Source organism: Dysidea avara, chromosome 1, assembly GCF_963678975.1.
Source record: "Dysidea avara chromosome 1, odDysAvar1.4, whole genome shotgun sequence".
NCBI classification, from domain to species: domain Eukaryota; kingdom Metazoa; phylum Porifera; class Demospongiae; order Dictyoceratida; family Dysideidae; genus Dysidea; species Dysidea avara.
Window position 1 is genome coordinate 20,089,353 of NC_089272.1, and position 15,016 is coordinate 20,104,368.

Genomic DNA, 15,016 nt, shown 5'->3' on the forward strand with positions numbered 1-15,016 from the left:
TCTGAAGAATACTGTGACTGCTCTATTAGAGTATTTAGATCTGACTCCTCTATTAGAGTATATCGATCTTTTAAACAGGTATTCAGGGGGCCCTTCATGGGGCCTCCTGGGGCCCCTTTCAGGCTGGGACCCGGGGCAAAATGCCCCAGTTCCCCCCCTGTGGGCGGCCCTGAAAGCACTAGCAGTAGAAGGTGGAAAGTTGGGCTGAGAGTTTGCGCCAGCTTGCGATTGAGCACTTGGTACATAAGTTATAATTATATCTAAAGAATTTGTATTTGTATTTGTATTTTAAGGATAAAGGCTTATGCCTGTACATCCATAAACAAAATTAATTATTATTATGTACTTAGCTATTCTAATTACTATACAAAATCAAATAAGCAATTACTGTAGTGTCTGTCCAGCAGTGTTTTAAAATCATTGACAGAGGGAGAATCAACAATAGATTGGGGTAATGAATTCCAGTCATTGATTACTCTGTTACTATAAAAATTAGATCTTGTATACGAATTAGTGTGATGTTTGAATAATTTCCTTGTGTGACCTCTTGTTACAGTAGAAGTGGATGGGGTAAATAAATGATTTTCTATATCATAACTGCCTTTGAGAATTTGGTACAAATATATCAAATCACCCCTTCGTCTACGGTGTTGTAAAGATGGTATGTTTAGATGTCTTAATCTGTCGTAGTATGATAAATGGTTGATAGATGGAATCATTCTGGTTGCTTTACGCTGCATTCTTTCAAGTTTTTGATTGTCAAGTGTGTAAGAAGGTCCCCATATGACATTGTTATATTCAACAATTGGGCGGACAAGTGTTTTATATAGTTTTACCATGACATCAGAGTCCTTACACTCAAATGATTTACAGATGAGACCTAGAATCCGGTAGGCCTTTTTAACTACCATATCTGTGTGAAAGTGAAATTTTAATTTTGAGTCAATTTGTATGCCAAGATCTCGAATGTTATCCAATAGCTCCAGCTGGATTCCAGCTATAGTATAATTGCCAGTGTATGGAGCATTGCCAATATGTAAGACCTTGCATTTTAAAATATTAAAAGATAATAACCAACGTTTTGACCAGTCAAGCAAGATATTTATGTCATTTTGCAGTATAAGGCAGTCTTCAGAAGAACGGATGGTACGATAGAGCTTTATATCATCTGCAAACATCAGTAACTGACTGGAGACAAGTGATGGCAGTTCGTTAACATATAGAGAAAACAATAATGGACCAAGTATTGAACCTTGTGGGACACCGCTGGAAACCTGTACCCAAGATGACAAGACACCATTAATTTTAACACATTGACGTCGACCCGTAAGAAAACTTTTGAACCAGCTCAAAAGTTGACCATTAATTCCATATGCTTGAAGTTTCAATAAAAGTCTAGTATGTGGGACGCTGTCAAATGCTTTTGAGAAATCAATATATCCCGGTACGAGGGTGATATCATTGTTATTACACGAGTCCGAGGCGGAGCCGAGGACGAGTGTAATAACAATGATATCATCCGAGTATACGGGATATAACTGTTTTATATCCCAGTGCGCGGAAGTGCGCAGAAGTTTACGGATAATTAAGTTCCGGTTCGAGTTCCTGTCACTGTGCTCAAGATTTCGTCCGAATTGTGTGGAGATTCTACTTCGTAGCCACAAGAGAGACCTTACATACTGCCTACAAACTGTAGCGAAGGGCGGTGTTATGAAGCAGCGGTTCAAGGTACGATTCGCCTTCGCGGTCAGAAATTGGTATGGTGGTGTCGCGTGGTGTGCAAGAGAAAAGTAAAGACCAACAAGTGGTTACCATAGTCCAAGATAGAACGATGAAGCTAGAGTAAGTTAGTTCTTCACCATAGTGACCGTTGGGAGTGATTGCTGGAGCGAAAATCGTCACGTACTATTCTTGACATTTGTTAAACTCAGTATCGTATTGGTAACTTGTAGTGTTATTGTGTAAAGGATTAACAGTTTTCTTGTAAGATTTAGATGGTTTTAAGTGCTGTATTGGTGTGTGTTGTATCAATATTTCCTTATTTGGCTCTTTGTTCCATTGGTAAACAATGCCATTCGCGGTTATTATGATGTCACGAAAAAGAGACTGAGTGGCTCCGCAACAGGGTGATAAGTTAGTTATCACTGGGTGATAACTAATATATCGTACAGTAGCAGCGCCGCTCTGTCTAGCTGTATGGTAGTTATAACCCAGCGCGGCGCTTTGATACTCCCACGCACTGGGGTTTAAGGAAAGTTATAACAGATATATTACTATTGATATGCATACAAATAATGAGAGATAAACGTCATAATAGTTGACAATTACATGAACAAAGGGTCAGGAGTCCAGTCTCAGGGTTACCAAGTTATTACTAAAAAGTATGGAGCCCTGGCAAGACCAAAAAAAAACTACATACAAAACTAAACAATTATACACGGCTTCTCAACAGGTCAACTACATCCCAAGTAGTGGAAGCACGGGAATTAAAGCACCACAGTTCAGTGCTTCTCGTACTGGTGACATTAACGAAAACAATTCTTCATCAATTACAGGCCAGTGAAACGCAGCTCGAGTCGCGGGTTGCGAAGAGGAGTTTCTGGGAGCTACGAACATGATCAAACACGCCTATATTTTTTTCATAATAATTACTAAATTAGTCATGTAATGGGAAAATCCCGGTCTCTGCTTGGGGTAGTTGGAAAAGGCGGATACGGTCGGACACGGACGCGGACGCGGACACGGACATTTTCAAAAAGCACTTTTACATTTATGCAGTATATAGGGACCAGTCTATTTTGCTTTTTTTTCTACCTATTTTTCTTTCCAGCAATTCTTTTATTTTTCACCTATTATGCTCCATATTTTGCTCAAGAATTATAATTTTGCTCAGCACTGATCTTTGTTAATTGAATATTTCCAAGTGCAAAGCTACAGTTTCGCCTTAAAGTGACTGTTCTATTAGAGTATCTCGATCAGAAATTACTTCTAACATGTAAAGCAAGAAGCCAGCTAATATTGCTTAACATGTGCGACTGTTTTATTGGGGTATCTCGATTGTCACTTGTTGTTCTTGTAACAATTAGCTATGCATTTTCGATATTTTAGCGTGTCTGACTGTTCTATTAGAGTATCTCGATCTTTTGTGCAATTTTTATGTCCATGCACTTCACAAAAATTGCACGTATTATGCCAGCATTTTGCTCTTTGCTTTTACCCAACCATTATGCCAAAAATTTTGCTGGCGAAATCGACGGGTCCCTAGCAGTATATGCTTTTACATTTATGTAAGTTATTTTTCATACCTAATGCTGTTCTTCGCTTCGAGACCCAGGCGTCGATCCTTTCATAGCGCTTATCCATTTATAAGCGCACGTGCGAAGGACTAGACCAGCACTCCACAGCATTCCAAAGACCATAATGGTGTTGTAAACATGTTCTAAAGTCTAATAAAGAGTTATATAGTTGTAGAGATTAGCTTGTATGCCCCATGCAACTTAGCTTTGCAGGCCAAATCCACAATCTTACGCCTTTTAGTATAAGGCGCAGGCGCTTATACCAAGTGTTGAGGATTTCAAGGACCTGGCCTACGAGATTAAGTTGGGACATGCTAGATTAATCTCTGGGACATGCTAGATTAATCTCTGTGACTCTGAAGTAGATTTCTAGAGCACGTATACAACACTATAATGGTCTTTAGAGTGCTAGTCTGTCCTTCGCACGTCCGCTTATAAATGGATAAGCGCTATGAAAAGATCGACGCCTGGGTCTGGAGGCGAAGACTACTGTAAAAACAGCGTTAGGTATGAAAAATAACTGTTATATAAATGTAAAAGTCCTTTTTGAAAATGTCTGTGTCCGTGTCCGCGTTCGTGTCCGCGTCCGACCGTATCCGCCTTTTCCAACTACCCCTCTGCTTGTACGAAGGCAACTACAGCTAGCTAATGGGTTCTCACGAGCAAATCTACCGGAAGAAGAGCGAGAACCACGTAGACATCGGATGGCTGATCGTAAAAGATATACCCATTTCATGGCAACTCTCTTTAACAAGCTCATTAAGTCAGGAACTGCTCCTGCCTGCTGGGGTTGTGCCCGTATTAAACTGATATATAAATCCAGCGACTGTAGCGACCCTTCTAATTTTAGACCAATAGCACTTACCTCTGTAGTTGGGAAACTTCTGCACAAGATCCTCAGTCGCCGCCTTGAAGATTATTTGAAGACCAATAATGTTATAGTTACCAGTGTTCAGAAAGGATTTGTCACTGGGCTTCCTGGAGTTTTTGAGCATATCTACACCCTGTCTGCAATTATGCAGGATGCTCTCACAAACAAGTGTCCTCTTATGATGACATTTCTAGATCTTAAAAATGCATTTGGCTCTGTTCCTCATGGGTTGATGTTTAACATGTTAGAAGTTGTCAAGGTACCCTCTTCAGTAGTTCAGTACATCCAATCTTTTTATTCCACTTTGTGATTTTAACAGGCAAAACTTGGGAAACTGAACCAATTCCATTTCAATGAGGTGTTTTTCAGGGTGATACTCTATCGCCTGTAATGTTTTTACTGGCCTTTAATCCCTTACTAAAGCTAGCTGAATCTTTGAATCATCCACATGGTTACCATATCAAGATTCCACTTAAGGATTCTGAATCTTTTCCTCCTGTTGACTCTTATGTGTATGTAAAATGGACAGAAGTTGGTGAGGAACCTCCTGGATGGTACAAGGCACGAATTGATCAATATTTTCTAGCCAGTTTTTGTAAAATTGTTTATGATGATTGTGATGACCATGTGGTCTCTGAAGTTATTGATTTACATACAGTGGAGTGGAAACCATGTTCTAAAAGAGCCAGGAAGTTTGTTTCCTTTGATGGAAAGCCTGCATTCACTAAAGTCAACTGGAAACCATCGATTAAGTTTGTTGACTCGATGGAGCACTCACTCAAAGGATATGCTGATGATGTCACCCTAATATCCTGTGATATCGATGTTCATAAGTCTGTATTGCAAACAATTGACCTGAGAGTAGCAGATTTAGACTTGACTTTTAAACCATCTAAGTGTATTTCTTTTCTGTTTGACGGCACCAAAGTTGTTCAGAAAGGTTTGCCACTATCCAAAGGTTCAACCAGACCTATAACAGAAGGACAGACCAAATATTTGGGAAATTTGTTTGATGTCTCTCTAAGTGCTACGAAGAAAGCTGCAAGCAAGCGTTTGATAAATCGTCTTACTGATCTTCTCACTGCAACCGACTCACTCCCCATCCGTGGTGAGTATAAGCTATGGATTTACAGAAACTATATAATATCCTTGCTCAGGTTTGATTTATGTGTTGATGCTGTCTCTAATAGATCCATCTCTAAGTCAGAATCTATTGCTACTCGGTTTCTAAAGAAATGGCTTAATTTGCCTCGAAGTGCCACACGATTTATTCTTTACTATCCTGATGTATGCTGCCCAAGTATTTCTCATGTCTCAAGGGAGGCAAAACTGAGTCTATTAGCTTGTGTCAGCTCTTCCTCTGACTTGCGGTTTCAGGAACTAAACTTGCAGCTGCGACTTGGGAGTGCTGCACTGCAAATCCAAGATACTGACTATTCCATCTTGTCATCAATTATCTGCTTTCCCATCGGCCCGATCACTGTATGTTATGGCTAAGAAGCAGTTAAGGGTACATACCAAGATGCAGTGTGAAGACCATTTACAATCTCTATCTGTCCAATCCAAATTTCAGAACTCAGCTGAGTTAGAAACTTCCTGTAGAACTTGGAACAGGCTGGTGATGGGTTTTCACCCTGGTCAATTATCTTTTCTCCTTCGTGCTGCATCCGATACTCTACCCACTGCTGTTAATTTATTGAGATGGTCTATTCAATCTGAAGCTAAGTGTGCTCTTTGTGATTCTCAGCGCCCAACAACTGCTCATGTGTTAAGTAGCTGCCCTGCAGCACTCAATCAATCACGGTATACTTATCGTCATGACCAAGTTCTTTTCGTACTGACCACTAAGCTTACTGAATTCTTTGCTGGCACCCCACACGTTCAAGTATTTGCAGATCTTCCTAATTTCCATGCAAACCATTGCCCCCAGTCAACAATTCCATCTAGTCTGCTTATTACATCATACCATCCAGACATTGTGTTATATAATTCTCAGAGTTCATCTGTTGCTTTGTTGGAATTAACTTGCCCTCTGGACTCTAACTACCATCATATCGAGTCTGCTCGTGCACGAAAGCAGAAAAAACCAGAATATCTCCAGCTGTTGGCTGAGTTTGACCACTTGAATGTTACTAATTATTATGACACTATTGAAATAACAGTACTGGGCCACTATCAAGTTTCCTCTATCAAGAAGTTACTCAATCTTTTAAAGTTTGTTCACCCCGATATGTGACCAGATTTGCGAAAAGGTACCTTTTTCACACACAAAATTTGACCCATTTCTTGAACTTTAAAGCTTCATAACTTTTTTATCATAGCATATAATTGCTTGAAAGTTTCAATGAATGTAGCTACAGTATCTGTCTACAGTTTGATACTAAGAGCAAGTTAATAAGTATAAGGGATCAAGTGTTACATTATTTTGTTTACTGGTATGTCAAATGTGTGGAAAAGGTACCTTTTCGCAAATCCGGTCACATATTGATTCTCCAAAGTCTGCTGTCAAGAATTGGTTGGATGATGCTGCCTTTGCCAGTATTTCTGCTTCTCAGAGGATATTTCTGGCAAGAAACTGTAAGGAGTGGTACACAAACTAATGATAGGCTCTTTTATTCTTCATTTTTGTATTGTAATAGCTACTTTTTTTTTGCCTTGCCATGCCCACGATGTGATTCTGTTGTGGTGATTCACTTTGTGGTCACATGTTGCCCCAGGCCTCACATGCAATTTAACTTATGTACATTTAATTTGTTCATCATTATAATGATGGTTTGTCTCTCATAGTGCCAGCAGTCACGTGCATTTAAAAAAAACTTAAGAAAACAATAGAAATGTTGCCTCGGTCAGCAGGGATTCGAACCCGGGCATCCATACTCATAATCGGGCTCGGCTATACTACTGGCGTGTTTGATAGTCCAGTAAATGAACTTGTGCCAGTAAAATAGCCGTTTACAGGGGCGGATCTAGGATTTATAAAAGGGGGGGCTAACTCAAGGTACTAATCTCTTGGGTAGAGGTGTGTGAAGCACACGTAGAGGTGTGCGAAGCACACTTCCCAGCATGCTTTGCATGCTGGAACTAGGGGGGTCTGGGGGCATGCCCCCCCAGGAAAAATTTGAAAAATAGATGCTAAAATACTGCAATTTGGAGACATTTCCACATAAAATTCATAATATTTTCTGCCTGTAGATATTTTATATAATTATAGGTATGACTCTCTGACTCTGAAGTATTTTGCTAATGGAAAAGTTTGGGTAGGTACAGGCAACCAAGTACATGATGCACCCCTCTCACAATTGCACAACACTGAATAGGTGCATGTTAGAATAATAATGTTGAAAGTGGAAAATTTTGAAATTTGAACAATACAAGATTGAATCTGAGAGCATTTTCAATGGAAATTGTGTACCTGAATTAAGTATTGTCATACATATTAACTACACAAGTAGATGAATGAAGCCCTTTAAACAGACCAATGCACTTCATTGTATGTATAGGTGCAGGCAGATTTGGAAAATTCCATAACAGAACCAACTACATGCTTCCAGTGAATGTTCTATTAGAGTAGTTAGCTGACTGCTCTATTAGAGTAGTTAGCTGACTGCTCTATTAGAGTAGTTAGCTGACTGCTCTATTAGAGTATCTCGATCTTGTACACCTCCAATGTTGATCCGGGTCCTTGTTGCATTAACTTTAGCATAAATCCACTGATAATGCCTTGGAAATATGTTTATAAGGTGGTTTTATGAGTATTTGTATTATTAGTGATCATATAATGCACTTGTCAATTTCATGCCCCACCCCCCCCACCCCCGGGGAGGGTGGGGGAATACAGGGGATTTGACAAATCGCGGTGTCAAATTCCCCACTACTGGGGCAAAATCGGCTGTCAAATCCCCACTATGTCCCCACCCCCATAGTAGGGGATTTGACAACACCTCAAGGATGACTAAGCACATATTTCATACACACGACTAGTAATAAACCTGCCCTGTAGCTAGCTAGTTTAGAAATGTAACTACCGAAAATCGGTCAGTGAATTGGACAATTGTCAATTGTCCCAGGGGTGGGGACAAGAAGCAATGTCAAATCCCCACCTGGGATGTGGGGACGCCCGGGGGTGGGGGGGTGGGGCATGAAATTGACAAGTGCATAATTATGCTAAGACAAAATTTCATTATAATACTCAGCATATTGATCAAGTAAAGCCTAAATATGAAGGGGGGGCTTCAGCCACCAAAGCCCCCCCCCCCGGATCCGCCCCTGGTTTACGTTCGTAACCGGTGCAGGTACTATCATATCCACTTTGTAATAATAACAATAATAATAGACCAATTCAGGTTGTAGCTACAAGTTCCCGGTATTAACTGCATGGTGACCTAACATTTCGCTGCGCGCCGAGGGAAAAGAGTTGGCATGTAGCCATGGTTTTCAAATCGTTTAAAGTAGTAGCTATAAATTAACATAATTATTGTTATATAGCTTGATATTTTAAAAAAATTAAAATAGTTACAACAATAGCTAGTGATCCAAATAAACAAATAAATATAAAAAATAGCTAGCTACTTAGCTAGTCTACCAAGTAACGTTGGATAGAAGCACTAGCTCTAGCGGTTTTCCGCGCCGAACCAAAACATTGCACCGTCATTGAATGCACGAGGTTGCTAGCTGCCAGTAGACCTAATCGCTCGCCTCTTATAGTAACTTAAATAGCTATAGCTAACAACGTATTGCCGGTCGTTTTTCCTTCACGGTTGTACAGCTATAGACCTATAGTCAGCTAACGAGAAATAAAACTTGAACATGAAACAATCCTCAATGAAACAGCTACAGTTATATAGTTATAGCAGACCTGAAATGAGTAGTTCTAAAATTAAAATGCGTGCCGAATCATATTGTATTAATGCTTTACAGTGACCAGCACTGAAGGTCTGCAGCAACATGTGCTGCATATAGTGCTTATAGTAGCTAGCTATAATAGCTATGCGCGACTATTTAGCTAGCTATAGAGCGTTGAAATTTTAAAAATGTATACATCAACACTGTACTCACCAAGTAACGTTGGGTAGAAGCACTAAAGACTATGGAATTTCCTGACGCAATAGTTCCACAAGCATTGCTTTGTAAATCATAACCAGCTGCCACTTCCCTGCAGATACATACATGCACACACGTTTGGTTGACACCTCAAACCCCAGCTTGATGAACACACGAAAACATGCACTTACCAATTACTTAATAACAGTGTGTTGGCTTCGAAGTCATCCTTAAACTGCACTTGGGCTTGTCCAACTGCTGCACATAAAATTAAATGATTCAATGGCACTCTATATACGTGCAGTATCCTACAGTTTCCATACTTAGTCTAATATTATAGCCAGACTTACCTAAGCCTCCAGTCACCAAAAGAATCAGTTCAAGCCACATTTTAGTAGAACTTAATGTAGCTAGCTACACGCTTTCACTCAAATCCAAATGTCAATTTGCAGGCAAATTACTTAGACAACCTCACGAACTAACACGAAAACGAAGAAAAACGAATGATTACAAAGTTTCTGCATTAAAAAAGTGCATGGATATATGCATGCAATGCAGATACGTACGTATGCAATTCATTTTCATTAATTAGCTCCTAAAGGGTAAACACTAATGCAAAACTGTTACGTTAGTTATTAATTTGCAGACTAGGTAGCTACTATTCTGGGGAAGAAGGAGAATTTGTAAATAGCTAACACAACTGGTTTGAACATGGTAAAATTTACAAGGATGATTTGATCTAGTATTCTATAGTTGATGTTAGTCTTGCGGGTGAGGGTAAATATTGTCTAGGTAGCTGTTAACTTAAGATGATTAACAACCGTATAGCTACCAAACTTGAATCCCTGTCTGTTAAAAATAAATGCTTGGATATAGTTAGGTAGCTGTTAACTTAAGATGATTCAACTGTATACCAAACTTGAAGCTGTTCAAAATAAATTTCCCATGAGCAAGATTGTCCATTATGGAGGAAGCTGATGTATTGACTTTCTGAGAAACATTTGACTTCGTGCTGGTTATGACACATTGCCAACTCCAATGAATTTGGCAAGATATATAGAACATCACTGTTAGTCCAAAATTTCTTTGCCACTCATCCCAGCAGCCTACATCTAATCGTATTCTAACTGGCTAGATCAAGGTAGATACATGTGGTGCCATGACTCTGTTCTACAGGTCTTTATTGATGGGTTTAAGAGAGTTCTACCATCTTACAAGCTTTACACTGATCTCCCTGGCTATCATGCAAGTGTTAGTCCATTAAGTACTTTACTCCACCTAACCTCTCTTCATCCCTCAGTAGACCAGATTTGGTCACATTGGTTTCTAATGATTGCATAATAAATTTTGTTTGAATTGTTCAGTTGTTACCGATGCACTATCTGTCAGCTGCTAACAGCAGAAAAGTAGATCACTATATAGCTCATTATCATTGTAACTTCAATGAACTGGCCTGTATGCCAGCTTGTTACAATTGAAATTGGTTGCTTAGGACATTTTACACCTGCTACACTGACCAATGTATCTTGTGCATGCAAGTTACCATCCAGAGTTGTTAAGCCGTTGTTTGATCAAGCTGCAAGAGTTGCAATATCCTGCTCATACAGGATTTTCAATGCTCACTCCTCAGAACTGTGGGATCTGACAGATCTGTTAAACTAATTAATTTAACTAATAATTGATACATGGGTGTGTTTTGTGCATGTGTGTTTGCTGGTAGTCCCCTTATTTCCTGTACATTTGTCTTAAACCATAAGATATATAAATCAATAGTAGGATCAATCAAAGGTATCTGCAATGACTTTGTTTGGCCATTTCAAATTATTTAACATCATAGTTACACTATCCAGATTACTATTAATTTTGTCCATGGTTTAATTGTTCAACTTTGTTGAGAACAAATCTTGCTGCTTTGTATTTTACAGACTCTAGTTTGTTGATGCCTGTTTGATGGTGAAGATTCCAAAATAGTGATATTATTCAAGTAGTGGAAGTACTATAGTTGTTTGCATGCCTGTTCTTTCAAGTAAGTAGGCTAGTTTTTAAGTTTAATCTCTTTGTAAGAATCCCAGTGTTCGATTTGCTTTGTTACAAGTATACAGGGTGTAAGTTTGCCATGACAGTTTTTCATTGACCCAGACTCCAAGATATTTATGTTCTTTTGCCAACTTCAGTTAAGTTTCATACATTGTATAGGTGCAGGTATATTTGTAGCGTGGAGATGTGATATTTGTGAAATGTTACAATTGGATATATTAAATTCCATTTGCCAGGTTGTAGCCCACTTAGCTAACCGGCTTAAGTCATGCTGTAATGTTGTATGGTCTTCGGGAGAGTTTATGGTTATTATAAAGTTTGGCTTTTTACGCCATCTGTTATGTAATCAACATATGCATGGGATTAAGATATGTAGCAATATGAATTACAGAACGTTAGCTGCCAGACTAGCATCAATAATATTAAATTGGAAATAGCTTGAATCATATAGCAGCTGCCAAATTGTTGTATAGCTATAGTATGGGGAAATTATCATTGCTAATCGGATTTCAATTTAAATCAGGTATTTCATTTGGGCTGTAGATTACAACTGTATTTATTATGTTTTGTAGGAGTATCCAGTCTAAAAATAAGATAAATGGCACCTGTGTGTTGTATGTTCTAGCTACAATATGATTGTAAAAACAGTATAATATTATATATTATATATGAGACATATGCATGTATAATCACATCCACTGATGTGAGGTATCTTTTTAAAAGCATGCATACAGCACAGAGTTAGTTTTAGTATGCAGCTATAATGTGAGTTTGAGATAGTTGCAAAACTAATCCATTGTTAAACATAACAGGTAACAGCTACAGCAAGCTAGCTCCATCTAAATCCATATAGACTCTGTACAGTATAATAATTTACAGGATTGCATGTAGACGATATTGCTTGGGAGGTTACCAAATGATCACTTGCATGAAGCATAAAACATTAATAAAATCTGGGGTAGTAGAGAGGTGGGAAATTGCAGGGGAGAGGGGCAGATGAGAAACAAGTAATCAGGTTTACCTTGTTTATTGTAAACCATGCAATGCAAGCACTTTGACTAGTATCTAGAATGCACAGATAGTAGTGACTGTAGTGCATGTTGGCCTTCTCCAGTCCTTGTATATTCACAGTTGCATAATTATGCTTTCCAAGAAAATGTCATGTGTAACAATCATGTTGAAAACAAGCATATATATACATGATATAATTATTTTGTTTATCTTCTTTGGTAGTTCTATGAAAAGCCATCTTGAAAGCAAAACATCATCACATGTGGATAGGAATGTAAACATCAAATGACCACAGTTTACTTGTGGTAAAAATGTTTGCACAGTCTCATCTATACACAATATGCACCTTCATCAATAATATTGTATTATACTACATCCTTCTGCACATACTAGATTTGTAAAATAGTTAAATGTTACATAGTATATAGCAGTAATGGGGTTTCTGCTAAAAGCTCAGTATTTTGATTAATTATAATTATACACTGCATGTGCAGACTAACAGAGTTGCGGAATTATAACTCTAACTACTGTATAGCTATAATTTTAAGACTGCATTCCAGTCTAGTCCATTATTGCAATTATAACTGCAATGCATTACCTTTTAATGTTCATCATGATCAGTAGCAAAATAAATTGGCAAAAATTATGTGGGTAGCTAGATGCTACAGGCACATCTACATGCATCATAGTAACACCATCATATACGACACATATTTATACATAACATTTGCAACAGGTTACAACAGATTAATACATGACGTAACTATTTTACAAAAGGGATTGTGATAAGTACTGTTACTAAGAACTATAATGTGGTTTGGCAGTATTTTAATGGGAAAATCTTGTGTGCAGTTCCTTGAAAGTATTCAATGCACCTGTCTATATATAGGCAACCTCAAACTGAAACTTGTTGTTAACAACATATAATTACTACTGCACCGAACAGTTGATGATTTTACTATAAATGACACCTTCCAAGCCACTGTGTGCTATATGAACAGAATGCAAGCAACAACACCTTAGAAGTTTTGACTTGCTCATTAATATTACATTTACATTAGCTATAAACGGATCATTGCCATCAGAATTTACTGGCTTTACCATAGCTTAACCAGCCATCAATTATCATTAGTTCAACCCAAATACCTACAGTTAATCCTGCTATAAAACATAATTCTAGTTACTAGCATAACTGTCATGTCCTCATTAGGGCTGGGACGAAGCTTCGAATGCTTCGTGGGTTCGAAGGCTAATAAACTTCGAATTATAAAAGTATCCTTCGAAGCTTCGTAATGCACCTAGTATCAATGTAATGCCCGACTGCCACTAATACAGGCAGAGGGTGGGGAAAGGTCAAGGATGGTGGGGGAATTGATCGCTAAATTTCCCCAGACATAGTGCATGGGGGTTTGTCTTCACTAAAGAAATTCACTCAGACAGCAGCAAGGGGGTGTGTGCTTTCAGTTTAGGAAGGAGTGTCTCGGATGCTAGCTATTACGTTCATACTACTAGAATCCACTCGAACTATCTCATCACTAGACCAACCGTACAAATCCCCTCCTAGCCCAGTATTCCTGGGGTTTGCAGGTCGAGACTTGGTCGGGATTTGTATCGCCAGTATTCCCCAGTAGGTGGGGGAATTGTAATTTTCAGTTTTCAAATCCCCACCTTACCCCGTATTAGTGGTAGTTGGGGGTTACATTGATAGGTGCATAATACACTCATAGTCTACGAAAGAATTAGTTATCTTTATTGCAGTTCTTATTCCTCTTGCGTGATCAATGTTCGTCTCTTCGCGATCGATCTTCGTGTGCCACGCCCACTCTTAAAATTTAAACCGTCGTAGTTTAGCTTGCTACCATAGTTGCAGCCTTAAAAGCACCTTATAAAGTGATAGATAATGCATGGAAAGTGTACTTTTAGCCATTACTTGGTGTTTACCTGTGTTAGTCTCGCGCAGCCAGACCACTATTTCTTCCCACGGCGCTTATCGATTAGAGATTAAAAGCGCCTGCTCGAAATAGGTGTTGATAATGCACCCTTAAAATTTAAATAAAAGGAACCAGCATACAATGGCGAATTCTTACGTGTGCTTGTTAACGCCTTTTCGAGCGGCGTAATCGACACCTCACATTCCTGCCGGGTGCTGTCACAACTGGCCTATTGGAAGTGTACCAGACCCTATTTCGAGCAGGCGCTTATAATCTCTAATCGATAAGCGCCGTGGGAAGAAATAGTGGTCTTGCTGCGCGAGACTATACCTGTGCATGATTGCAGTATAGCGGACACACCCATTTGCAATCAATCGATCGCGTCATTCAGTACTGCTGCTATGCACTTTCCAAATGCTTACAAACTTAGTTTAGAAAGATAAAACCTAAGAAGGACGTGCATAAATACAAGAAAACCTACAACTTGAAAGCTAACACCTTTAGTAAGCTTCGAATGTTCGAACATTTTATTAGCGAATATTCGAAGGTAAATTTCAATATTCATCCCAGCCCTAGTCCTCATATTGTTCCTACACTAGATATACAATGACAACATACCTCAAACTAAAATTTTTAATGTAGTCGGTCACTAAAGTTTCTAGAGGTTTGACAACATGGTTGATATGCAATCATGAAAATTTCTTAACAACACTGCACAAGTCATTCGTTATCAGTGTACGTTAGCTCAGATTCACAAGCTAACCCATCCTAGAACAACATCAGCGGTACAGCGTCACTTTTACTTCAATAGAATCACACGACTTTACAAC

General features: G+C 38.8%; 1 protein-coding gene across 1 annotated transcript in view; it reads right to left on the minus strand.

Moving 5' to 3' along the window:
• Positions 1-9,631, minus strand: part of LOC136266458 (uncharacterized) — a 95,443-nt gene extending 85,812 nt beyond the window's left edge. The window contains exons 1-3 of the mRNA XM_066061505.1: positions 9,558-9,631; positions 9,399-9,465; positions 9,223-9,319 (exon numbers count right to left, since the gene is read on the minus strand). Coding sequence (XP_065917577.1) covers positions 9,223-9,319; positions 9,399-9,465; positions 9,558-9,597 — 204 coding nt within the window. The 5' untranslated portion in view covers positions 9,598-9,631. The remainder of the gene's footprint in view (positions 1-9,222; positions 9,320-9,398; positions 9,466-9,557) is intronic.
• Positions 9,632-15,016: the final 5,385 nt, after the last annotated feature.